Source organism: Lithobates pipiens, unplaced genomic scaffold, assembly GCF_037356315.1.
Source record: "Lithobates pipiens isolate NorthernLeopardFrog02 unplaced genomic scaffold, aLitPip1_a1.2 Scaffold_18, whole genome shotgun sequence".
Lineage (NCBI taxonomy): Eukaryota > Metazoa > Chordata > Amphibia > Anura > Ranidae > Lithobates > Lithobates pipiens.
This window is the reverse complement of record NW_027507758.1, coordinates 130033767-130060876: the sequence shown is the minus strand read 5'-3', so window position 1 is coordinate 130060876 and position 27110 is coordinate 130033767. Positions and strand designations below refer to the sequence as shown.

The 27110-nt window shown below is 41.7% G+C and overlaps 1 protein-coding gene across 1 annotated transcript in view; it reads left to right on the top strand.

Annotated features, from left to right (window-relative positions):
* The window catches only part of ANAPC1 (anaphase promoting complex subunit 1), a 175766-nt gene that overhangs the window by 133830 nt on the left and 14826 nt on the right, over positions 1–27110 (top strand). The window contains exons 40-43 of the mRNA XM_077486110.1: positions 3471–3588; positions 16635–16712; positions 17540–17607; positions 18877–19015. Coding sequence (XP_077342236.1) covers positions 3471–3588; positions 16635–16712; positions 17540–17607; positions 18877–19015 — 403 coding nt within the window. The remainder of the gene's footprint in view (positions 1–3470; positions 3589–16634; positions 16713–17539; positions 17608–18876; positions 19016–27110) is intronic.

Sequence of the window (27110 nt, the reverse complement as noted above, 5' to 3'; positions counted from 1 at the left end):
ACGGCAAGTCTTCCAGGTCCTGAAGCAGCAAAACAGCCCCAGACCATCACACTACCACCACCATATTTTACTGTTGGTATAATGTTCTTTTTATGAAATGCAGTGTTCCTTCTACGCCAGATATACTTGGACACACACCTTCCAAAGAGTTCCACTTTTGTCTCATCGGTCCACAGAATGTTGTCCCAAAAGTCTTGGGGATCATCAAGATGTGTTGTGGAGAAATTGAGACGAGCTTTGATGTTCTTTTTGCTCAGCAGTGGTTTTCTCCTTGGAACTCTGCCATGCAGGCCATTTTTGCCCAGTCTTTTCCTGATGGTGGAGGCATGAACGCTGACCTTAACTGAGGCAAGTGAGGCCTGCAGTTCCTTGGACGTTGTTGTGGGGTCTTTTGTGACCTCTTGGATGAGTCGTCGCTGCGCTCTTGGGGTAATTTTGGGCGGCCGGCCACTCCTGGGAAGGTTCACCACTGTTCCATGTCTTCGCCATTTGTGGATAATGGCTCTCACTGTGGTTCGCTGGATTCCCAAAGCTTTAGAAATGGCTTTATAACCCTTTCCAGACTGATAGATCTCAATTACTTTCTTTCTCAATTGTTCCTAAATTTCTTTGGGTCTCGGCATGATGTGTAGCTTTTAAGGATCTTCTGGTGGACCTTACTGTGTCAAGCAGCTACTATTTAAGTGATGCCTTGATTGTGAACAGGTGTGGCAATAATCAGGCCTGGGTGTGGCTAGAGAAATTGAACTCAGGTGTGGACAACCACAGTTATAGTATGTTTTAACAAGGGGGGCAATCACTTTTTCACACAGGGCCATGATGGTTTGGATTTTTTTTCACCTTTAATAATAAACACCTTCATTTACAAATTGCATTTTGTGTTTACTTGTGTTGTCCTTGACTATTGTTTAAATTGGTTTGATGTTCCGAAACACTTAAGTGTGACAAACATGCAAAGGAACAGGAAATGAGGAAGGGGGCAAACACTTTTTCACACCACTGTAAGTCCTATACAAAAGACATCACAGTTGAAAACAGGATTACACGTAATGATCCATGAACATTGTGGGTCACAGATCTGTAAAAGTTATTATTAAACATTTTTAAAAGAAAATAAATGGGAGTTATACCAGGGGTCTGGATTAACCGCTTCCCGAATGCCTTGCGCCGATATACGTCGGCAGAAGGGCACGTACAGGCAGAATCACATACCTGTAAGTTGCCCTTTAAGAAGCAGCGGGGGCACGCACCGCCGGCGGCATGCCCGCTGGGAGCTCCGTGAGCCGGGTCCCACGGACTTGATCGCCGCGGGGATACCCGCGATTGCCTCACAGAGAGGAACAACGGGGAGATGCTAAAGTAAACCAGCATCTCGCTGTTCTGCCTAGCAACAGTGATATTGATCTCTGCTCCCTGTGATTGGAGTAGAGATCAGTGATGTGTAAAACACAGCCACACCCCCCACAGTTAGCAAAACGCCCCTAGGACACACTTAACCCCTACACTGCCACCTAGTTGTTAAGCCCTTCACTGCCAGTGTAATTTACACAGGAATCCATGCATTTGTATAGCACTGATTGCTGTATAAATGCCAGTGGTCCCAAAAATGTGTCAAAAATGTCCAATGTGTCCACCATAATGTCGCAGTCATGATAAACATTGCTGATGGCTGCCATTAATAAATAAATAAATATATATATATATATGTATATATATATATATAAAAATGCCATAAAACTATCCCCTATTTTGTAAACGCTATAGCTTTTGCGCAAACCAATCAATAATCACTTATTGCAATTTTTTTTTTTTTTTACCAAAAATATGTAGAATACGTATCGGCCTAAACTGAGGGAATTTATATATATATATATATAATATATATATAATATATATTTTGGGGGATATTTATTATAGCAAAAAAGAATGCGTTTTTTATTTTAAATTGTTGCTTTTTTTGTTTATAGTGCAAAAAAATAACCGCAGGGGTGATCAAATACCACCAAAAGAAAGCTCTATTTGTGGGGAAAAAAGGACGTCAATTTTGTTTAGTAACCACGTCGCACGACCGCGCAATTGTCAGTTAAAGCGACGCAGTGCCGAATTGCAAAAACTGTTCTGGTCAGGAAGGGCGTAAATTCTTCCGGGGCTAAAGTGGTTAAGAGAACTGGGACATGAGATGGAGGGGGTGGCCAAGCATGGGAGTCCAAGTCCCTGCCAGTCTTGATGAGTCAAGACCTGGAGGGGAACCAAACTCTGACGAATCCCATATACTATTAAACTGGGTTATGGCATCTCCCACCTGAGTTGTTATATACTCCAATCTGCGTATTTCTAAAATCCCTTTCAGAAGCTGAACATGGAAGGCGGGTGGGTAGGGGATAACCATAAATCTGAAAGCTGTCAGCTGATCGGTCTCTAGTGGTGCTGATTTTAAGCACTGTGCCGAGAATAGAGAGCAACTGAGCATGTGCAGAGCAGGGTGAGAGTGTATTACTGGATTTTAAACAGTATAGATACTTATTTTCAATGTTTTACATGGCTATACCTGTAAAAGGGGCCAGCCTGAAGTCATCTATCAGGATATCATTTTCTGACTAAAGTTCCACTTTAAAATAAAGCAGCTTCATGTAAAAAAGATGGTTAATAAGTACCTCTCCGTTTCCTGAGAGTTTAATATTTACACTTTTCTACGCCAAATCTAAATACCGTATTTATCGGCATATAACACGCACATTTCTTTTAAGAGAGAAGTTTCAGGGAAAAAAATAAAATTTTAAATAAGGAACTTTGAAGCAAAATAAGGGTCAGTGCCCATCTGCAGCCTCACAAGTGTCATTAATGCAGCCTCATCAGTCTACATCAATGCAGCAGCCTCACCATTTCCATCGGTGCAGTCTGATCGATGCCCATCTACAGCTTAGAGGGGACAGGGAGGGGGTGGGAAGAGCGCTGACAGATTACATGCAGTGAGAATCTCCTATGATAGACAGAACAGTGGTCCAATAGCAGCACATGAGAAGGGGACCTATTACAGAGGCCGCCAAGTAAACATGAGATTCTCACTGTATGTAATCTGATGGTGCTCGTCCCTGTCCCCTCCAAGGCAGCTAAAATTTAAGAAGTCTTGGCGTATAACACGCACACGCTATTTGCACCTGATTTTCATGGTGAAAAAGTGAGTGTATACGCCAATAAATACAGTATATTGGTTGCAATGGCTGTCTTTTTTCGGACATGGCCCTAGAGCCAATAACTGCTCATCTCTTCGGGATTTGTTTAGGATTTATTTTCTAATTAATACATTATTTGTATTGGTCTGGTTGGTAAAGTTATAAAGGTAAGGATATTTCACTTTTACAGAACATATGGACATACATTACAGCAAGAGGTGTACAGTGGTTTATACTCTGCAAAACTTATTGTATGGAATAATGACCAAGATATATTTATTGCTTGTGTGTATACAGGTATCATCTGCAAGCTTTACGTCACCTCTATGTGCTGGCTGCTGAGCCGAGGCTCCTGGTCCCTGTGGATGTAGACACCAACACACCCTGCTATGTACTGCTGGAGGTTACATATAAAGTAAGCTATAGCACAGACTTTTTTTTTTTTTTCACTTCATCAATTATCAACATAAAACATAGAGTTCCCTGGTACTTATTATATTGGAATGCAGTACATAAGTTTAAAAAGGCAGAATACTACTGATATGTTCTGTTTTTTTTGCCAATAGAAAGCAATAGAAGCAGTTCCATCTTTAATGCAGCAAGAAGAAACAGCTGTTTTGGCATATGACCCATATCTATGATTATCATGGCAAGGAGGCCTTTTCCAACATTGTAGTAAAAGGGAGGGCCTGGATAGAAGAAACGGCTTTGCATATGTATGTTTATGAGTACCGTTTAAAATGTGACCAAGTCCACTATGGGAAATAGGCTGATGTGTTGGTCGGTGGAATTACCCTGCAAGAAACATGTGGAATGCTTACATTTTCAAAGTGAAAATTTTTTTTGGTCCCGCATTAAATGAATACATTTAGAAGGTGACTGCGGGTAAATGTACTCTGTTACCACTTTTAAAAGAAAGTTAAGTCTACAGTTAAAAAACCTGATGCTCTTTCTATTTCAACAAAGCATTCCTTTCACCATTCTCAGACACGGACTCTAATCCCAATCCCTATTCCCAATTCTGTAAGAAACCATTAACTTTGAAGTCTGCTAAGCTGGGGAGCAAGTCCCCTTCACAATGAAGGGGTGCCCCCGCTCGCTTGCATGGGTGGATGTTTGCAGAGCTTGGGCAGGGAAAGATTGCAGATGAGTGGGTACACAATATGTCCACACAAGGGTAACACCCCTTCAGGTTGAGCACACTACCCCATATACAATTTACAAATAGAGGTGCTTGCCTGCACACTCCACTGGAAATGATAGTTCTTTCATAAAGTATCAAAAGTTCAAGAAAAAAACATCACAGCAATAAGAGAAGAAAAAAGGTAGGAGGGTTGACATGTTTCGTGCACAACAGCGCTTCAGCAATATAGTGGCTTGTGGCTGCAAACTGGATTATTAGAGCTTTCCCCTCTCTGTACTTTATGCTTTCAAGTGTGTTTGTTTTTTTTTTTGTTTTGTTTTTTTGTTTTTTTATTGCTCTACAAGCACTCAGTTTTCCCCTCAAGTTCCAGAAGCTGAAAGGTTTTGCCATTTTTACTCTGACTTTTTCACAGTTCCAAAACCTAATCATTATGTTTGTTCGATCTTGAAGCTAAAGAGACTTGCCAAGTTTCGAGTGTGCACAAACTAAAACACACAGTGCGCTTCACTTTCTTTTGTTTTTGTAGCCAAAGTTTCTAAGAGCGCAGAACTTCCAGATGGAACTGGTGCAGTCAGTGGTGGCCTTGCTCCAACAGAGAGATTTCCTGGCGTCAGTGGATTATCATAGACCTCACCAAAGGTTTATGTCGTTTTTGGTGGAGTACTGCCACTTTCAGATTGTGATCCTGCTGTTTGGCTTGTCCACAGCTCCCAGAATGTTTACCAAGGGCTCTGGCTCTAGTTCTGGGGCACCTGCGTACCTGGTGTATCCTTACTTCTGAGGAAGCAATCTCTGCTGGATATTAATAATGTGTCTCTCACAGTGCACACGCTGGAGCAGTTTAGATGAGTTCTGACTTTACAGACGTCGACCTTAGCCCAAACCCAGAGGTTGGAATAGGCTTAACGCTAGATAGTAGTCTTGCTCTGAGGGCCCAGATGTACTTGCTCAAGACAAATCCCTCCGTTTCTCTTTTGCATGAAAGCTCTAGAAAAAATGGTAACCTCCTTTTGAGGCAGTACCCTTTACCCAGTTTTTTTCCAGGCCCCTACAATGGAATGTCTTAGCAGCATGGAAGAGGAGGATGCAGCCATTTGATTCCCCCAATGTCATTGAAGTTCAGCACAAGACTGTCTCTAGACTGCTGGATCTCCTCATAGATGCTAGAGATGGGAAAATTGTTCCATCACTAAGGGTCCTGATGACGGATGCCAGCCTGATGGGCTAGGGTGGTGTTCTGGAAAATGTCTTAGTCCAGGGAACTTGGTCAATACAGAGGAGGTAGTTGCCCATCAACATTATGAAATTGACAGGAAGGCTGCACCGACCAATGCAGTAGGGCAAGATGAATCTCTCCTCTCAGAGTCTAGTCAGACAGTGCAATGGCACAGGCGCACATAAATCTTTAAGGCGGCACCAGAAGTCAGTCTGCTCCGGAGGAAGTAAATCGCAATCCTGTCTTGAGTGGAACTCCATGTTCCTGCATTGTCTGCTGTCCACATTCCAGACATGGAAAAATGGCAGGTGGATTTTCTTAGCCGTTAACAACTATCTCCAGGGGAGTCGACTCTTTACCCAGAGGTGTTCAAGGATCTGTCGCCAGCCAGTCACCTGGGATGTGGATCTTCTGGCATCCAGGTTCGTTACAAAGTTGAACAGGTTCATCTCCAGGACAAGGGATCCACAAGCATTTTCAGATATATACAGATATGCTGATCGAGCTGGTGCCGATCTGGGCACTCTGATGTATAAGCGCATATTATTGGGGGATTTGTCACTTCCAATGTTATCCAAAATAAAAAAGTATTGGATGGAGATTTATTTTATTGGGCATTATCGTGTAGAGATTTATGAATGACAAAGCTGTGCTGACTATATCAGTCTTATATGAGTTATTAAAACTCTCCTCCTTGGTTAAAAAAAAAAAACTCTCCTATGCCCCTTTTTAACCTGCCTAAATTTGCTGTCAAAGGCGCCTCTTCTGCTAATGGGAACAGATGATTCAGTGTTTCATTTCAGGCCCACCTTGGGCCAGTCTTGTTGCCCACCCTTGCGACCCCTCAAAAAGAACAATGCTCACAATATTGGGCGATTAGTTAGAGGGTGCAGGAGTAGGGGATTATGTTTATTGGATGAAGAAACGTTTTTAATAATGGCCATATGTGCAAAAGTGGTAGAGATGTTAGGGCTCATTCCTACTATAACTTGGATTTTCATATGTACTGCACAATGTTTAGAATGGAACTTTGTCTTAAATGGCAAAGTGCACCATAATGCATCCAAATGCAGGACTTTTGTTATTGGGCGTTTTTGAAAATGTGATTTCAGGCATTTAGATTGCATTGTGAAATACAGCAAAATTCAATTACGTTTTTCACCTTTTGGAGTCAATTTGAATTAGAACAAAGAAAATAAAGCAGTTATCCATAATAGTCTATCAGATGTTTTGCTTTGTTTGAAAACTCAAAATGCTCTACAAAACAGTGTACCTTGTGTTTGTAAATGATTATTATTTATTGTTTTGTATAAAATAGCCCGCAAACCATTTTAGCTGATTTTGACAATTTTCCTAAAACCGCTATCATTCACGGGATGCCTTGAATATAACTTTTTCTTGTGTTCTCAACCAAGCTATCAAACTATCAAATGATAGATGTCACAACTAATGACATGCAAGTCAAACAGAGGCTAAGATGGCAGGATAGCAGGGTTTAGTTCCACTTTAAGATTTTTTGCATTACAAACTTGCATCACCAAGACTTGAATGACTAATTTCAGTGATGAAAGCAATGTGTACTTCAGAGTAAAATATAACTTCCTAAATGAGCAGCTATGTTTCTTACTCATGCTTGTAACAGACTTTAAAGAGCCAAAATCTGTGCCCATAAATGCAAGTGGGAAAAAAAGAGGATGTGTCACAAGTGGTTTCTCTACAGCTGATCTTCTCGCTATTGCTGACTTACCATGCCTTGTTCTTCAGTGTGTCTCTGTGTGGAGGGAGCCATCTTAGTAGATGCCAAGGTCTATGCTTCCTCGTGTGTTTTGGGGGTTTGTACAATCCCACTTCAAGGCTGGGTTAACACCTATGCGAATTGGATGCAGGTTTCCCTGCATCCAATTCGCATTACAGGAGATTGTGACGGTTCTCTATGGAGACAGTTCACATATCCCCGTTGCGGCTGCGGATCGGCTCTGGTACTGGCACTGGTTCGCTGTGCGTCTTTAGCTCAGTTTCAGGCAAAAATGTGTCCCTGATACGTCCCTGAAATGGAGAACAGGGACGCACTGGACCCCTGCTGTGAGCTGCATCCTTCGGAGGTGTTAACCCAGCCTCATAAGAACTTGAGGGATAGATTGCAGATTCAGGGATACTTGGGAGGGTTTAGAAGTAAGGTAGCTCCTTGGTTTTTAAGCAGGCTTCAGCATCTGGTTGTGTTTTATCACCTGGATCTGTCATAAAGGGTAATTCCACTTTTGCTGAGATTTGCAATTCCCTTTGAGTGACCAATGTACATTGCAAGGTTTTTACCTATCTTTGTTGTAGATTTCTCTTTTTTTTATTGCTCTGAAGGAAAAGCTCTGTGTGCACAGTGAATGTGAACTGAAGTGACTTTTTCATTATTAATCGGCTGATGCTCTTGTAGAGTTCTAGTGAGGAAATTGGCAGTGTCTGAATCCATTTTAGTTGTGATCAATCATTTTGGAGTATCTCATCAAAAATGAAATGTTTGCTGCAAAGGATGCCTAAAATCTGCCGTGCACCTTAGAGCAGGCTTCTGGGAAAATCGGTGATCTAATCAGACAAGCATTGTCCGATTAGATCAGTGATCGAATGGGCAAAATTACATTTCTGGGGGGCGTTCTGCACTAGAGGTCGACCGATATGGGTTTTTCTCTGGCCAATGCCGATATTTAGAAATCTGGGCAGCCGATATATGATGCAGATTTTTTTTTTGATTTTTTTTTTTTTTCCCTTCTTTTTATAACATCTAACTGTTTAGTTAAATAATAAAGAAGGGATATAGAAAATTGCCTAAATTAACCATTTATTAAACAACAGAAGTATACCATAAGCCTCCAGTCAGTGCACATGTATGTAATTTAGATAAACAACTATGTATCTTAAAAATACACAAAAACAGGTGAGGTAATCAAAACTTTTGAAAGAAATCAATGTAATCAACAGCAATAGATAATGGCCGTTATTGAGGTAAGTTTGTAAACAATACAAAAGTGCAAATTTTCTTTAGTTTTAGGCTTTTTGCTCCAGTTCCACTACCGGATTCTCTTCTTCACCCGCATCCATCACTTAAAAGTACTCTTGGTCCTCCCAGGTTAAGAGCTTCAGGTTGTACAGTGCCTTGCGAAAGTATTCGGCCCCCTTGAACTTTTCAACCTTTTGCCACATTTCAGGCTTCAAACATAAAGATATAAAATTGTTATTTTTTGTGAAGAATCACCAACAAGTGGGACACAATTGTGAAGTGGAACAAAATCTATTGGATTTTTGAAACTTTTTTAACTAATAAAAAAATGAAAAGTGGGGCGTGCAAAATTATTCGGCCCCCCTTGCGTTAATACTTTGTAGAGCCACCTTTTGCTGCGATTACAGCTGCAAGTCGCTTGGGGTATGTCTCTATCAGTTTTGCACATCGAGAGACTGAAATTCTTGCTCATTCTTCCTTGCAAAACAGCTCGAGCTCAGTGAGGTTGGATGGAGAGCGTTTGTGAACAGCAGTTTTCAGCTCTTTCCACAGATTCTCGATTGGATTCAGGTCTGGACTTTGACTTGGCCATTCTAAGACCTGGATACGTTTATTTGTGAACCATTCCTTTGTAGATTTTGCTGTATGTTTGGGATCATTGTCTTGTTGGAAGATAAATCTCTGTCCCAGTTTCAGGTCTTTTGCAGACTCCAACAGGTTTTCTTACAGAATGGTCCTGTATTTGGCTGCATCCATCTTCCCCTCAATTTTAACCATCTTCCCTGTCCCTGCTGAAGAAAAGCAGGCCCAAACCATGATGCTGCCACCACCATGTTTAACAGTGGGGATGGTGTGTTGAGGGTGATGAGCTGTGTTGCTTTTACGCCAAACATATCGTTTTGCATTGTGGGCAAAAAGTTGGATTTTGGTTTCATCTGACCAGAGCACCTTCTTCCACATGTTTGGTCTCCCAGGTGGCTTGTGGCAAACTTTAGACGAGACTTTTTATGGATATCTTTGAGAAATGGCTTTCTTCTTGCCACTCTTCCATAAAGGCCAGATTTGTGCAGTGTACGACTGATTGTTGTCCTATGGACAGACTCTCCCACCTCAGCTGTAGTTCTCTGCAGTTCATCCAGAGTGATCATGGGCCTCTTGGCTGCATCTCTGATCAGTCTTCTCCTTGTCTGAGCTGAAAGTTTAGAGGGACGGCCAGGTCTTGGTAGATTTGCAGTGGTCTGATACTCCTTCCATTTCAAAATGATCGCTTGCACAGTGCTCCTTGGGATGTTTAAAGCTTGGGAAATCTTTTTGTATCCAAATGCAGCTTTAAACTTCTCCACAACAGTATTACGGACCTGCCTGGTGTGTTCCTTGGTCTTCATGATGCTCTCTGCGCTTTCAACAGAACCCTGAGACTATCACAGAGCAGGTGCATTTATGCAGAGACTTGATTACACACAGATGGATTCTATTTATCACCATCAGTCATTTAGGACAACATTGGATCATTCAGAGATCCTCGCTGAACTTCTGGAGCGAGTTTGCTGCACTGAAAGTAAAGGGGCCGAATTATTTTGCACGCACCACTTTTCAGTTTTTTATTTGCTAACAAAAGTTTAAAATATCCAATAGATTTCGTTCCACTTCACAATTGTGTCCCACTTGTTGGTGATTCTTCATAAAATTTTATATCTTTATGTTTGAAGCCTGAAATGCGGCAAAAGGTTGAAAAGTTCAAGGGGGCCAAATACTTTCGCAAGGCACTGTAGTTCAGGAAACACAGTCTCTCTGCATTTTCTCCTGTGAGCCTGCTCCTCTTATTGTCATAGATGATCCCAATCTCACTGAATACTTTCACTGGGAACAGAAGAGGAAGGTGGACAGAGAAATGTCCAGTGGTGCAAGGTGGCACAGGTGGGATGCATTTTGTTTCCACCATTCCGGTGGCAGACCAGTCCCTCTGTCTATCAGTGGCTCTTGGAGGTACTTTTCCAAATCCTCAGAAATTAATTGCTCATCATTCTCTTCAGCAGGAGTTCCATGAGCCCTCAAAACGTTTGCATACATTTTCTCAAGAAGAGCAGAGGGACTGGGCTTCCTCCTTTCTCCTCTTCTACCCTTGTTCTGGTCCTTCGTCTCCACTGGTGGTTCTTTTTTGTTGCTCGGACACAATAGCGTGCCGTTCTCACAGCCAAGTTTTTGCTTTGCTCAGTGTGTCCCCTGCAAATACATGACCCTTGTACTGAGGATCAAGCACTGTTGCCAGCACCAAACATTTGGTATCTTCCATCTTTGTGAATCGTCTCTCTAAGCTTTGCCACATGGTTTGCCTAAGTGTTTTGATCCCCCTTGTGGTGTGACCCTCTGCCTGACGCACCATCTTCAGCACAGCAATGCATGGGATGATGCAGGAGATGGAGGCCTCTGCCTTGCTGATATCCAAAGTCACTTCCTCAGTAGAGCCCAGTGTATCTATCAAATTTGAGAGGATATCCCATTGTTCTGCTGGAGGTGTTGTAAACTTCCCATGTTCTGCTACATAGAGATTCAGGGCACGCTTCTGCTCCAGCATCCTCTGCAACATATGTAATGTGGCGTTCCAGCGGGTGGGGACATCCTGAATGATGCTGTGCTGGGGAGGCCAAGATCTTTTTGGATGGCTCCAAGATGCTGCTTTGCAAGCACAGAGTGGCTAAAGTGTGTAGCACAAGTCTTTAATTTGGCAATGATGTCCCCCACTACTCGCTGACTGCTGATGCCCTCTTTCTTGCACAATGTTTTTATTGAAAGATAAAAGGAAGGGAAGAACCAGGTGACAAATTCCCACGCAGGGGATATGAACGTAAAACATAAAAAAGAGGTTCACTTAAAAGTGCAAAATAGAACATATGTTATGAGTGTTTAAATTATAGACTTAACACCAGCCCACCAGCTGGAGCCAGGGGGGGGGCAGTGCCTTATGCCCGAGTCATGGGACCCAGGGGCTAAGGCAAGCAAGGGGGTGCAGGATTGGCCGCACAGTGGAAAAGTGAAAAAACAATGAAAACCAAACAAAGGACAAAACTAAAATTAGAAAACAACCAGTAAAAGGGGGGGTGGAGAAGGGGGAGGATATGAATAGAGCAGAGCAGCAAGCAAGAGGCCCAGGGGCAGAGAGTGAGTGAGAAAGAGAAAGGGGGGCCCCCAGCCTGGAGGCAGGGTCAAGTTAAATCTAGAGACCTAGGCTTGATGAATTTAGATTAGGGAGTGCGAAGGACCACCACGGGGCCCATACCTTAAGAAATTTTGCATGGGAGTCGTGGAGGATGCCAGACATTTTTTCATGGATCATGAGGGTCTTCAGGGTATTCTTTACCTCTGCAAATGAGACAGAAGGTGTTGTCTCGCAGCACAAGCACCAATCATTGAGCATGCTAAGGAACCCCTCTCTGATATAGTCCCCAGTATGGGAGCCAGATATGGCCTTGACGTTTAGAATTACCAGTTTCCTTTCCCAGTTACTGTCTATAAAATTACATGTTGGGCTCATAAGTGATTCTGTTTCACCAGACCAACAGTTTGTTGTAAAGGACAAATACGGGCCAACATTCTCTATTGCAATTCGTTTCTTAATTTGCTGTGTAACCTTTTTATACACACTGTCCAGCATGTCTGTGCGGTAGTATTTTTCACTTTTGATTGAATATCTTGGTTCTATTGTTGCCAGCAAGCTTTGGAAGCCAATATCTGCAACAACTGTAAAGGGCAGGTTGTCTGTGGCAATCATTTCTGTGATCAATTTTCTTGGACTGGGGATCAGTATTTTGCCTTTTTCTTTTAGAATCAAACATCTGTATTACAGTGGGCTGAAAGTTGGCTGAAGAAGCAGCTGCGTCTTCTTTCTCCCTCTGTGCATCTTTATATGCTTGGAGGTGGTGGACTTTCAGATGATTCCAGATATTTGTGGTATTTTTAGCCTTTCCTTTTTCTGTTCCCATGCTCAGCAATTTCTGGCAGATATTGCACTTGGCCTTCCCTGATGTTGGCTCACTGAAATACTGCCATACTGGGTTTGATTTCTTTCCAGCCATCATCAGACTGTAATTATTAATAAATAAAAAAATATAATCTTGTCATTTTAACCACTGGGCACTTAAACACCCTTAATAATCAGACCAATTTTAAGCTTTCGGTGCTCTCACATTTTATATGACAATTACTACTCAGTCATGCAACACTGGACCTATATGACATTTTTGTCCTTTTTTTTCACACAAATAGAGATTTCTTTTGGTGGTATTTAATCACCGCTCGTTTTTTTATTTTTTGTGCTATAAAAGAAACCAGACCGAAAATTCTGTAAAAAAAAAAAAGAATTTTTCAGCGTTTCTGTTATAAAATTTAGCAGATTAGTAATTTTTCTTCATAAATTTTCGCCAAAACTTATACTACTACATATCTTTGGTAAAAATAAGTACAAATTTGTGGATATTATTTGGTCTTTGTGAAAGTTATAGAGTCCACAAGCTATGGTGCCAATATCTGAAAATTGATCACACCTGAAGTACTGACGGCCTATTTTAATTCTTGAGACCTTAACATGCCAGAAAAGTACAAATACCCCCCAAATTACCCCTTTTTGGAAAGCAGACATTCCAAGATATTTAGTAAGAGGCATGGTGAGCTTTTTGAAGTTGTCATTTTTTCCCACAATTTTTTGCAAAATCAAGATTTTTTTTACTTTTTTTTTTCACAAAATTGTCATATTATCAGTTTATTGCTCACACACAGCATATGCATACCACAAATTACACCCCAAAACACATTCTACTATTACTCCCGAGTACGGCGATACCACATGTGTGAGACTTTTACACAGTGTGGCCACATACAGAGGCCCAACATGCAGGGAGCGCCATGATGCGTTCTGGAGCACCCAGAACAATGCTGACATTTCTCTCCTACATGTAAAAATCATCATTTATTTGCTAGAGAATTACATAGAACCCCAAAACATTAAATAGGTTTTTTAGCAAACACCCTGGAGAATACAATGGTGGTCATTGCAACTTTTTATCTCACACGGTATTTGCGCAGCAATTTTTCGAATGCTTTTTTTGGGGGGGAAAAAAACAGTTTTGTGCTTAAAAAAAAAAAAAAAAAACAGTAAAGTTAGCCCAATTTTTGCATAATGTGAAAGATGAAGTTACACCAAGTAAATAGATACCTAACATGTCACTCTTCAAAATTGCACACGCTCGTGGAATGGCGCCAAACGTCGCTACTTAACCACTACAATACAGGGCACTTTCACCCCCTTCCTTCCCAGCCCAATTTTCACCTTTCAGCGCTCTATCGCTTTCAGTGACAATTGCGCGGTCGTGCTACACTGTACCCAAATGAAATTGTTATCATTTTGTTCGCACAAATAGAGCTTTATTTTGGTGTTATTTATTCACGACTCCGTTTTTTTTTTTTTGCGATATAAGCGCAAAAATAGCGAAAATTTGGAAAAAAAACAATATTTTCTTGTTTCTATTTGAAAAGAAATCCAATAAAATCAAATTTTGTCATAAATTTAAGCCAAAATGTATTCTGCTACATGTTTTTGGTAAAAAAAATTCCGTTAAGTGTATAATAATTGGTTTGTGTGATCACGGACATATGTACGCAAATGATCATGTACATATGTGTGCAGGTGATCACGTACATATGTGTGCAGATAATCATTGGGACGTGATTTTAGTGGGACATATGTGGGGGACATGTTTTTATTATTAGGGACATGTGTTTTTATTATTTGGGGACATGTATGTTTTGGGGACATGTGTGTTTTGGGGACATATGTGGGGACTGTGTTTGTACTGTGTTGTGTGTTTACACTACACTGATGATCAGTGAGTAAAAAGCTGTAAAAAGCAGCCTATACTCACTGATCATCAGCCGGCTGCAGCGTTCTGCTCTCCTCTCCTCAGCGGTGACTTCCGTGTGAGGAGAGGAGAGCCGATTGCCTAGCAACCGGCTGTTTGTTTACATCACATGACGGCCGTGATTGGACACGGCCGTCGTGGGATCAGGAGGGCCAATCACAGAGCCCTCCTGCCGATCTGAGATGTGCCGTGTCCGGGTGACACGAGCACATCGGGATCGCGCCGCTGCGCGGGCGCGCGCGCGCGCGATCCCGCTACTCCTGAAGGACGTTCCTGAACGTCCTATCAGGAGTAGACGGCTCCCACCCGGCCGTATATATGCATTGGCCGGGTGGGAAGTGGTTAAAAATCCCCATAGGCGACGCTTTAAATTTTTTTACTGGTTAGGTGTTTTGAGTTACAGAGGAGGTCTAGGGCTAGAATTATTGCTCTCGCTCTAACGTTCGCAGCGATACCTCACATGTGTGATTTGAACACTGTTTTCATATGTGGGCGGGACTTGCGTATGCATTCGCTTCTGCATGGGAAGCACATGGGGACATTGTTCGTTTTACTTTCTTTATTTTAGTTTGACATTTTTTTCCTCAAAAATAAATTTTTTGATCACTTTTATTCCTATTACAAGGAATGTAAACATCCCTTGTAATAGGAATATGGCATGACAGGTCCTCTTTACAGTGAGATATGGGGTCAATAAGACCCCACATCTCACCTCTAAGCTGGGAAGCCTGAAATAAAAAAGTAAAAAAAGATTCTGGCTTTCATCGTATTGGCGAGTTGGTAGAAGCACCGGAGGGTGGCGGAAGGGGATGTCTATGGCTGGGTATCTCCGAGTATGGCTGGGTATCTCCAGGTATGGAAATTTATGGCAGGGTATTGCAGAGTATTTTACAGGGTACTGCAGAGTATTGGCGGGTACTGCAGAGTATTGGCGGGTACTGCAGAGTATTGGCGGGTACTGCAGAGTATTGGCAGAGTATTGGCGGGCATTGCAGTGTATTGGTGGGCATTGCAGAGTATTGGTGGGCATTGCAGAGTATTGGTGGGCATTGAGGGGTTAAATTTCGGTGAGCAGCGATGTGGGCACTGCAGATGCAGCCCACAGCGCTGCTGACATCGATCTCTTCCCCCTCCGCTGTACCGATCGGTACAGAGAGTGGGAGGGAGGAACCGGTGTCATAACATGACGCCAGTCTGTTTACAAGTGATCGCTCCGTCATTTGACGGAGCGATCACGTGATTAACGGCCGCGATGAGCGGCCGTTTACCGTGATGCGCCGGGTCCTGTAGACCCGGCGGTCACGGATGCTCTCAAGTGCGTGCCATTCTGGGAGGACGTCATATGAGAGTTAAACAACCGCCCTGTAGCCGTCATTCGGCTATGGGCCGGTTGTTAAGTGGTTAAAGGAGGTGGGTATGGAGAGATGGCTGTGGAGGGAGGGGATACAGCAGTGGTGGCTGGTGCTCAAACTTTTTTTGGGGGGGGGGGGCACAAACAAACTGAAAAAAAAAAACATCAAATGCAGCCACTGTGCCCATCAAATGCTGCCAGTGTGCCCATTAGTTTCTGCTACTGTGCCCCATCAAATGCTGCCAGTGTGCATCCCCCACTCACCCGGCACTTACCTTGTCTTGGGGCAGCAGGTCACGGCCATGGGTGAGTGGGGATGCGTTGTGGAGAGCTGTGGGTGGGAATGCGTTGTGGAGAGCTGTGGGTGGGGATGCGTTGTGGAGAGCTGTGGTGCCAGTGAAACGTTCTCCTTCCCTTCTAATGAGGGCCACACGAGTGAAGGATGGAGGATTCATTTTACATGCTGCTGTAGCGGAAGCAGGGGCACTGGTCAGTACTGCAAGCGGCCATGTGGGCTGGGTATAGTGTTGCAGCCGGGAATCGGCCTGGTTTGCACAATAATCTGCCAATGCTGATTTCATAAAAACAGACAAATATCAGCCAATATATCGGTCGACCTCTATTCTGTACACCAAGTTTGTATGGAATGCCTCTAGGTTGCTATATTGCTTTGCATTTTAGAAAAACTCACAGCGCTGCAGATTGAAAAGGAAAGGTCATTTTTGATGACATACAATTACTATGCTATATGTTTTTTTGGTCTATTTATTTTCTTTGCAACTCTGTGTGTGAATCTTCTGTGATATAACCGTTATTATGCCTTACGTCTTCTATATGTTTTCATCACAGGGAACCCAGTGGTACAAGGAGACTACAGAGGAACTTATTGCACCCGCTCTACTTCCAGAGCTCCATCTTCTTAAACAGGTACATAGAGAGTGGGGAACATGTATGCTGTAACACAGAAAGGCAATGCTGAATAAGAGTAATAAGAAGGTTATGAGACAGATTTAATATAATTTAGCAGCTTTCTCTATTGCTCTAAAATAGCACAGCAACAGCATTAAACCTCCCACTGTCCACTTCTTTTTGTTTTAAGTGAAAATTGGTTTCATCTTGATGAAAAATCTCTTAATTTCCAGTGGTAATTCTTTGGAGACCTGCTCAAAACAGTCTCAGGTGTCTGCTTGAGGTTGCAAATACGCAGAAGTTGCTAATAAACAAAGGTTGCATTTTGCGAACAGTCTTGCAATTGGCAGTTAAAGCATCGCAGTGCTGACTTACAAAAAATGGTCTGGTCTTTAAGGGGGTAAAACCTTCCAGAGGTCAAGTAGTTAAATTGACCTGCAGCTAAACACACCCAAAACTTCAGCAAACAAGATATTTTCAAAATGCACAACTCCTCCTCTCCATTGTATCTTTGTTGCACATAATAATGCAATGGGTTTTTAGTTACAATTTTAGCTTACCTACTTTATAAAAGTTACTAAACCTAACTGAATCGCATATGATGTCATTGAGCTCTGATTATATAGGTTCTTGTATAAGCCCAGTTGTGACGTTCTCTGAATGTAAACATTGTTTTTGTGATCTCCATTGTGCGGAGATGGGCCCCCACCCTGTGGTTAGCTTTGAGAAAAAGGGAATTCAACTAAATTGAACAGCAGGATATTGCTTTATTATCTCTTGTATCTGTCTCCTCTGCACAGTGCATATTAGATTTTTTTTTTTTTCATATTTCCTTTCACTGCTAGATAAAAGTGAAGGGTCCTCGCTACTGGGAGATTGTTATCGATTTACGAAAAGGAACACACCATCTAAAGTAAGTAATTTGAAATAAATATGTGTTTTAAAATAGTACTAATGCTCAAGGAAATAATCATGTGTTGATATATCAAACATATTCTGTTATATTATTTTCAACAATCAAATGTATTCGCAAGCCAACAAAGCCTCAAAATGCATACCTATGGGCAGTCTGATTTATAGGACTGATTTAGGGAACATTCATTTTTACGACTTGTATGGCAGAGAAAGTTGCTCTTATTGCCAGTTAAAGAGGAACTGAAGTCTGCTCACATAATTTGTAATAAAAACACCTTTGCCATTCTGAAGCTTCCCTCCAACCACTTTGCATATTATTTATGTATACTGTGATTCTGTACATCCCAAATATGCTGCAGAAATCTTCCCCCACTAACGGCCCGTACACATGATCTGAATATGGTACGACAAATCATACGACCTTTTTCGCTTAATAGTCGCAAGTAGAAATTGAATAGGTAAATAAAGTCACAAAAATTCTCGTACGACAGAAAAAAAGATCGGAAGTGATGTCATGTCTTGTAATGTATTTGTATTATATTTTCGGGCGACAACTATACTGACTAAATGAAAATCTGATGATCTGGTATCGTACGAGGAAAATTTTCATGCTTGTCCAGTCGAATAATAGCAGATGAACTGTCGTGATGGGCTCTCGAAGGTAGTGTACACACGATTGCAAAATCTTACGATTCTTCGTCGGATGACAGTTTTCATAAGATATTCAGATCGTGTGTACGGGCCATAAGTCTGGCTGCAGCCATTTCTGAAGATGCTTTCCTTTTACTTCCTGGACACACAAACACACACACCTATATACAGACAGACACTCACAAAATTGCCTGCATATTTTTACTCTGTCGATGAATACTCATTGATTGTTGCAGTCTCCTGTTATCTCCGCCCTCATCCAGCCCCCTCCAGCTCTGCAGCTCTCCTTGGCTCTGCTCTGACTCATCTCTCCTCCCTTGCTGGCATATTCTCACAAGAGAGAGAGAGAGGGCTTTGCATGATATTAAAAGCCTAGGCTAATTAACAGACAAGAGGAAGTGAGCTGTATAAGGTATTTACTGGAAGAAAATTTTTTTTACTATCCATAGTTAAAACAAATAGGGCAGAAGATTTATTGGATGGAAAGATGAAAAAAAAAAAAAGAGTTAAGGTCCACTTTAATATTCATTATCTAACAAGTGGATGTCCAGTATCCCAGTTTGCAAAGGTAACAACTCAAGCCAACTTTTTTTTGTCTCTTATCTTTCCCTGTTAGATCGATCCTTTCTAAGGATGGTGTTTTGTATGTCAAGCTTCGTGCTGGACAGTTGTCCTACAAAGAGGACCCCATGGGCTGGAGAAGTCTACTTGCTCAGACTGTTACTCTCAGAAACTCTGAAGCTCGTACATTTAAGGTAGTTTCTTCTTTGATGTAAAAACTGATGTCTCGTGTCTTTACATTTTTGTAGCCTATAATTTCATATTTTCTATATCATAATTCACTCACTTAAAATAGTTCCAATGTGTAAAAGTGACCACAGGAGAGGCAGCTGCAAATGTCAATACTAGTTCTCACCCTCAGATGCTACTAGCTGTTTTTGTTTGTGGCTATGTACTATATTGGATTAATATGACAAGGGTGGTTTCTGCTTTACTTGGGGGAATTTACAATCATTTTGTGACTGCGAAATAGACTGCACAAATGGATAATCAACCACCAATAGTTTCTACTGATATGGATAAAACAGTTGTTGGTAAGTTGCTTTGATCTGCAAAATGTTTTATGGTTTATAGCTGCTTGAAAAAGGTTGCATAAAATCACCTAGTTTATGACCAGAATTAGCAGTTTATTACAAAATGCTTTTTTATTAAGGTTATATTTGGAGATTTAGAGGCAAATAAATCTGAGTAGAGTTCTTTAAGTACTCGGGAATATAGGGGAGGTAGGTGGAAACACTCTTTGGACCACTTTGATAAATGTTTCTCTGCCTTTGACTATGGGTATGCATCTTACGCAAAAAAAAAACAATACAGCAGCTGCTAAAAATGAATCAAGGAGAAATTTTTATTTATTTATTTATTTTTTATTTGATTGAAAATTTGAAGGCGTCAAATGGAGAGTATAAATTTTAATTTGTTTCCCTCTATGTATTTAAGCTTAGGCCCCTTTCACACTTTAGCAGCGATTTACCGTTTGAATTTGCGGCGCTATTCGGCCGCTTGCGGGGGTGGTTTTAAGCCCCCCCTGCTAGTGGCCTTAAAACCACCGCAACGCACTGGACTCCTGCCTTAAAGCCACGGTGCCCCATTGATTTCAATGGGCAGGAGCGGTGTATAACACTTCTCCTTCACCGCTTCAGGGCTTTCACATTGGAGACAAAGCAGCAGCTGTTTCAGGGTGCTTTGCAGTCGCTATTGTTAGTGCTGTGGCACCTGCAAAAAGAGCCCCAGTGTGAACTATAGGCAAAAAGTTTTTGTTTTTATTGGATAGAGTAAGGGAGGGTTATAACACCAGTTGCTGTTTTATTTTTTGCCTTGTTTGCCTCTTTGGGGAGATTTTCCTTTACTACTTGTCCCATAGCCAAAACAGGGAGTGAGAGGAAATCCCTGCAAATTAACAGAATCTCTTGGGGACCCCCGGGCCACCAGAACTAGTGTCCCCACTGATTTGCCCTATTAATTTTCTTTGTATAACTCAAAATTTGGGATTTTCTTTTACTTCCAATGTGAATGGAACAGGACAAATAGAGAGGATGAATCTCCCTAAGGCCCCTTTCACACTGCCGTGACTTTACCATGATTTTGTGGGTGCAATTTCAGGGAATGCCTGTGTAAACTTGAGGTCTGTGGACCTCCACTTGCATCAAAGTCGGACCAAAGTAGCGCAGGGACTACTTTGAAGTGGGTGTGGCTTAAAGTCGCACAGATATGAATGGTTCTCATTGGAAATCATGAGGTACGATTTGTCATGCGACTTAGCACTCCCAAGTTGCAGGACAAGTAGCACAAAAGTTAAGGGGGTCTAACGGGGGCAGAGACCGCAATAAAACCAGACAGATATTTTAATTCCTCTCCACTCTATCCAAAAACTTAAGAAAAAAAATGTTGCTCACATAATTTGTAATAAAAACGTCTTTGCCATTCTGAAACTTCTCTCCAGCCACTTTGCATATTATTTTATATATACTATACTGTGATTCTGTACTTGCCAAATATGCTGCAGAAATCTCTCTCCACTGAGTCTGGCTGCAACCATTTTAACTGTGAGCAGCTGAAGCTGCTGCCTGTTCACTTCCTGGATTTACACAGACACACAGAGGCACAGCTCCAGTTTTGCAGCTCTCATTAGCCCTCTTATGACTTGTCCCCCCTCCTTTCCTGGCAAACTCTCACAAGAGTGAGGGAGAGAGCTGTGCATGATGTCATAAGCCTAGACTTTTTACCAGACAAGAAACAGGAAGTGGCCTGTATATGGTATTTACTAGCAGAAAAAAAACACATTTTAATATCCAAAGTTAAAACAACAAGGGCAGAAGATTTAAAGCGGAACTTCGGTCATTTTTTCATCTTTTTTTTACATTTATTAAATCCTCTGCCCTTGTTTTAACTTTGGATATTAAAACATTTTTTTTCTGCCAGTAAATCCAGGAAGTGAACAGGCAGCCGCTTCAGCTGCCCACAATTAAAATGATTACAGCCAGACTCAGTGGAGGGAGATTTCTGATTTTTATGATATGAATGAGGTATCTCTTTACAGACTTATTCATTTAACCACTTCCCGACCGCCGCACGACGATGTACGTCGACAGAATGGCACGGGCAGGCATAAGGGCTTACATGTACGTCCTTGCCTTCCCGCCGGTCGGGGGCCCGATCGGGCCGGTGCCTGCGGCGGTCGGTATTCGTTCGGGAGCGATCCCGGATGAGGGGACGGCCATTTATTCATGGCCACCCCCTCGCGATCGCTCCCGACGAATGGAAATGCTCCGTGACATCACTTCCTCTCCTGTAATGTAAACACAGGAGAGGAAGTGATGTAATCTCTCCTCCGTGTCGGTATTTTTCGTTCCGACACCGAGGAGAGAGGATCGGTGAGTTGCACCAACACGACACTACACAGTAGAACATGCCAGGCACACTCACACCCCCCGATCACCCCCCCAATTACCCCTGCCCCCCAGTCACAGTGACACCAATGTCATTTTTTTTTTTTTTTTTTTTTGCATTGGTGTCATTTGTGACTGTAATAACTGTTAGGGCAGTTAGGGTTAGCCCCCTTTAGTTCTAATGTACCCCCCCAATAAAGGTTTAACCCCGTGATCACCCCCCGTCGCCAGTGTCACTAAGGCTGGGTTCACATTGCAGCGGTTTATGAGAACGAATGTGATTCGCACCGCACTGCAGTGCAAATCACATCCGATCTCTGTGCGATTCGAGTTCAGCCATACAGATAGTATGGCTAAATTCGCATCGCACCCGCCGCAAATTCGCACGGGACCCTTTTTTTGGCCCGCAGCAGAATCGGATCGCATGGGTGTTCACACCATGCGATCCGAGTTTGCAGATCGCACTGTGATATGCGAACTGATCTGGGGGTGTCATTAAAATTTCACTGACACTCCCAGCAGTTCGCATAGGGCAGTGTGAACTGCCGCCGGGAGGCATGCGATGCGGGAACCCGCCGCGGATTCGTGGCGTTCCCGCATCGCTCCAGTGTGAACCCAGCCTAATAAGCGATCGTTTTTCTGATCGCTGTATTAGTGTCACAGGTGACGCTAGTTAGTCAGGTAGGTATTTAGGTTCGCCGCAGCTTTTTATAGCGCCAGGGACCCCCATATACTACCGCATAAAGCCCCCTGATTGCCCCCTAGTTAACCCTTTCACCAGTGATCACCATATAACTGTTACAGGTGACGCTGGTTGGTTAGTTATTTTTTTATAGTTTCAGGGCACCCGCCATTTATTACCTAGTCTCACTAGTGTACCCCTAAATTTAGGGGTGTCTACTTTCCAAAATGGGGTCATTTGGGGGGGGGGGGTTTGTGCCATCTTGGCATTTTATGGCCTTCAAAACTGTAACGCCCTTAGAAAGCCTGAAGGCGGTGCTTGGTTTTCGGGGCCCCGTACGCGGCTAGGCTCCCAAAAAGTCCCACATATGTGGTATCCCCGTACTCAGGAGAAGCAGCAGAATTTATTTTGGGGTGTCATTTCACATATGCCCATGGCATGCGTGAGCAATATATCATTTAGTGACAACTTTGTGAAAAAAAAAAAAAAAAAGTTTGTAATTTTCCCGCAACTTGTGGCAAAATATAAAATATTCCATGGACTCAAAATGCCTCTCAGCAAATAGCTTGGGGTGTCTACTTTCTAAAATAGGGGCATTTGTGGGGGTTTTGTGCCATCTTGGCATTTTATGGCCTTCAAAACTGTAATAGGTAGTGAGAAGTGAAATCAAAAATTTACGCCCTTAGAAAGCCTGAAGGCAGTGCTTGGTTTTCGGGGCCCCGTACGCGGCTAGGCTCCCAAAAAGTCCCACATATGTGGTATCCCCGTACTCAGGAGAAGCAGCAGAATTTATTTTGGGGTGTCATTTCACATATGCCCATAGCATGTGTGAGCAATATATCATTTAGTGACAACTTTGTGTAAAAAAAAATAAAAAAATTTTTTTTTTTGTCATTATTCAATCGCTTGAGGCAAAAAAATAAAATATTCAATGGGCTCAACATGCCACTTATCAATTTCCTTAGGGGGTCTACTTTCCAAAATGGGGTCATTTGGGGGGGTTTTGTACTGCCCTGCCATTTTAGCACCTCAAGAAATGAGATAGGCAGTCGTAAACTAAAAGCTGCGTAAATTCCAGAAAGCGTACCTTAGTTTGTAGATGTGACAACTTTTGCGCAAACCAATAAATATACAATTATTGACTTTTTTTTTACCAAAGACATGTGGCTGAATACATTTTGGCCTAAATGTATGACTAAAATTGAGTTTATTGGATTTTTCTAATAACAAAAAGTAGAATTTTTTTTTCAAAATTTGCGGTCTTTTTACGTTTATATCGCAAAAAATAAAAATCGCAGAGGCAATCAAATACCATCAAAAGAAAGCTCTATTTGTGGGAAGAAAAGGACGCAAATTTTGTTTGGGTACAACATTGCATGACCGCGCAATTACCAGTTAAAGCAGCGCAGTGCCAAATTGTAAAAAGACCTCTGGTCATTTACCAGCAAAATGGTCCGGTCTGAAAGTGGTTAAGTAACGTGCAACAGAGAAAAGGGACTATCTTCAGTCCCCTTCTCTGTCTCAAAAAAAGAGATATGGGGGTCTGTTTAGAGGGTCAAAACAAAGGTGCATGGCAATTATCAAAGGGAGAATAATCCTCCATATTGCTATACATAGGTTGAAATTCTAGGCATAAACAGTATATGAATGGTTTGGAATTTTTTTTAAAACAGGGGGTGGAATAAGGGGGGGGGGGTTGGGGGGGCATGAGCTTTTAAGTAAGGCTCCCAGTCATGCCTAGTACGTAACAGAGATAGCCATTTGGCACCTCAACAGAGGACAATACCAAAGAGCTCAAGAGTACTGGGAGACTGCAGGTCAGGGAGTGTAATGGTGTGAACGAAAGGGAACGCCTGGCTGGAAACAAATTAAAGTAAGGCTGCGGTGGTAGAATGGGGAGGGTAGAGACGAGAAAGAAGTGAGGGGATGAGGGGCAAGTACATAGGAGGGGTAGAATAGAGCAAGAGAAGGGGGGGTCAGATAAGGGGTAAGGAAGGAAGAGAAAAAGGGGAGGTGGGTAAAGGGATCCCCCTAGGGGAGGGAAAAAGAGTGGTGTCAGGGGGCAGGGTAAAGAAAGTTTGCTAAAAAGATATCATGGGCGTAGTAAGGTTTCATCGAAGTCAGGCGGTAACATTTGGTTTACTCAAGAGTTCCAGAGCTGCTCAAATTTAGGGACTTTGTCCAGAAGGATGGCTTCTATTTTGGTGTGAATCATTGCTTAATTAGCTGTGTTTTTTTATCTGCTGCTAATTTTAGTAAATGTTTAGCAAAAATATTTGTGCAAATACCACAGGGCCTAAAAAAATCCGTAGCACCTTCTTTTTATTCCAGAGGTCATATATGCTTTCAGAAAATATATGGTTTGGGGGGTCTTTTTTACAAATATTTAGAGAGATTTTTGGGTACGTTCGATTTTCACCATTTTCCGCATTTTAACATTTACAAATGTTTGTTATTTATTAACTCCATACAGGTTAAGCTTTTATATTTAGTAGGGATTTAGCAGGAATTTTGTAATATTGGCTGTGTTTTTATCTGCTAATAATGGTTTTAATTTTTTTGCAAATATGTTGGTTTGATAAACATTTGCACAAATACTGCTGGGTCTAAATAAATCAGTAGCACCTTCTTTTTATTCTAGAGGTCATATGCTTTCAGAAAAAATATAACTTTGGGGGTCTTTCACAAATTCTGAAAGCTGTAAGGGAAAAACTAAAACCTTCAGATTTTTGGAGTAATTTAGATATTTACACTTTTGTGTCTGTTCAAATTTCACCATTTCACAAAAAGACACAATTTAAAAGTTACAGTTATTTGTTATTTATTAACTCAATACAGATTAAGCTTTTATATTTAGTAGGAATTTTGTAAAATTTGGTAATCATGATTTTAGTGAATTATTAGAAAAAATATATTGTTTTGATAAACATTTGCAAAGTATCGGGGGACCTTAGAAGCAACTTCTTTTTATTCTAATGATCTTGCGCTTTCAGAAAATATATGGTTTGGGGGTCTTTTACAAACTTTGAAAGCTATAAGGGAAAATTGAAAAACCAATGGAAAAATTGCAAAAATGGTCTGGCCACGAGTGTGTAAAATATAATACAGGGCCTGGCAGCGAAAGGGTTTAGGCCCCTTTCACACTGGGGCGGGAGTGGCATCGGTGGTAAAGCGGTGCTATTTTTAGCGACGGTATGCGGCCGCTAGTGGGGTAGTGTTAACCCCTGCTATCGGCCAAAAAGGGTTAAAACCCCCCCGCAAAGCCCCGCTATAGCCGTACTGCCCCATTGATTCCAAAGATGCGGCTGGCAGGACTTTTTTCACCGTAATGCTAGCGCACCGGAGTGAAAGGGGCCAGATTTTTTCAGGCGCTATTTTTAACGCTGTAGCGCCTGAAAACGCCCCAGTGTGAAAGGGGCCTTAGGGTTACTTATGACTTCTTGTTGGCTCTTTTAGGAACACTACTACAAGATGTCAAATCTCCATCTCAAACATTGTTCTAAAAAGTATCTTGGATTTATTTTCACTTCAGTAGCCTTTGTTTTCCAAGACAGTGATGTTGTATGCAATTTTACAAGGCGCTTGCTTTGTGTGGCTGTGGGAATGCTATATAGAATGCAATACAAATGTTTCCTTTTGTACATCATTTTCTCTAAATAAATAATAAGTGCAAACATGCGCTACCTTCGTATTGGTATTAGTCAAAGGGTGAATCAAATGATGATGTATTCATAGAGTTAATAGAAGCCTGTAAGAGACAGCGTTGTCAAACAAATGACAAAGGGTCAGAGGGACAGGAAGTGATGGGGAAGTCTCTGACTGGGACAGAGCCTAATGACATAATTTGTGGAACTCTACAATTTCCTGTGAGGTTTTAATTACTGTCTGTGCTTTCCTGTACTGGTTACCCACGTTTCCTTTTGCACTATGGATAAAGATTTAGGGGAGACCTAACCAGTTGGGTTCACACAGAGCAATTCTAACCCTTCCCAGTTCTATTTAAAGCGATATTAAACACAAAACCAAAAATGTAATATATTCAAGCTTACCAACCTTTAGATGTGGTGGCTGCATTCGTTTTCCTTTTTTTAGGCCTTTTTCCCTTTTATTTATTTATTTTTTTATTTATTTTTTAAAAACATGGTGATTTGGCCAGTAAACACACCTCATGCATTAGTGTGTCCCCACTCTGGATGAAGGAGCACAGTGGCACCTTTTGGACAGCAGCATTGTCAGCCTGGGAGTAGGGTAGTGTATGACGTACAGTACTAGTAGATTTAGATACACTAACAAATTGAAGCCAAAGCCTGTTTGCACACTGCAGTTACACAAGCAAGTTTTCTTTCAGGATAAAAGTTTTACAGGAATAAATAAAAGCTGATCATTGTAAGCACCATTGTAAATGGTTTGTCTTAACACTCTAATTGCTACGTTTGCAGGAGAGCTTCTGTTGGAAAACAGACTTACTGGCCAGATCACCAGGTGAAAATAAAAAATAGAAAACTAATGCAGCCATCACATGTAAGAATTGGCAAGCTGCAACACCATAAATGTTTTTTCTTTTGATTTTAATACTAATTTAAATGAAAAAAAATGTAATCTGTCAGACCTCTTGCACATTGCTGCCTAAAAATGCAGTATGTTCATGCATACAGGCATTTTTTTAATTCTGCTTTAAATGTGTAAATGCACTGTGTATATTAAAAAAAAAGTAAGTACAGT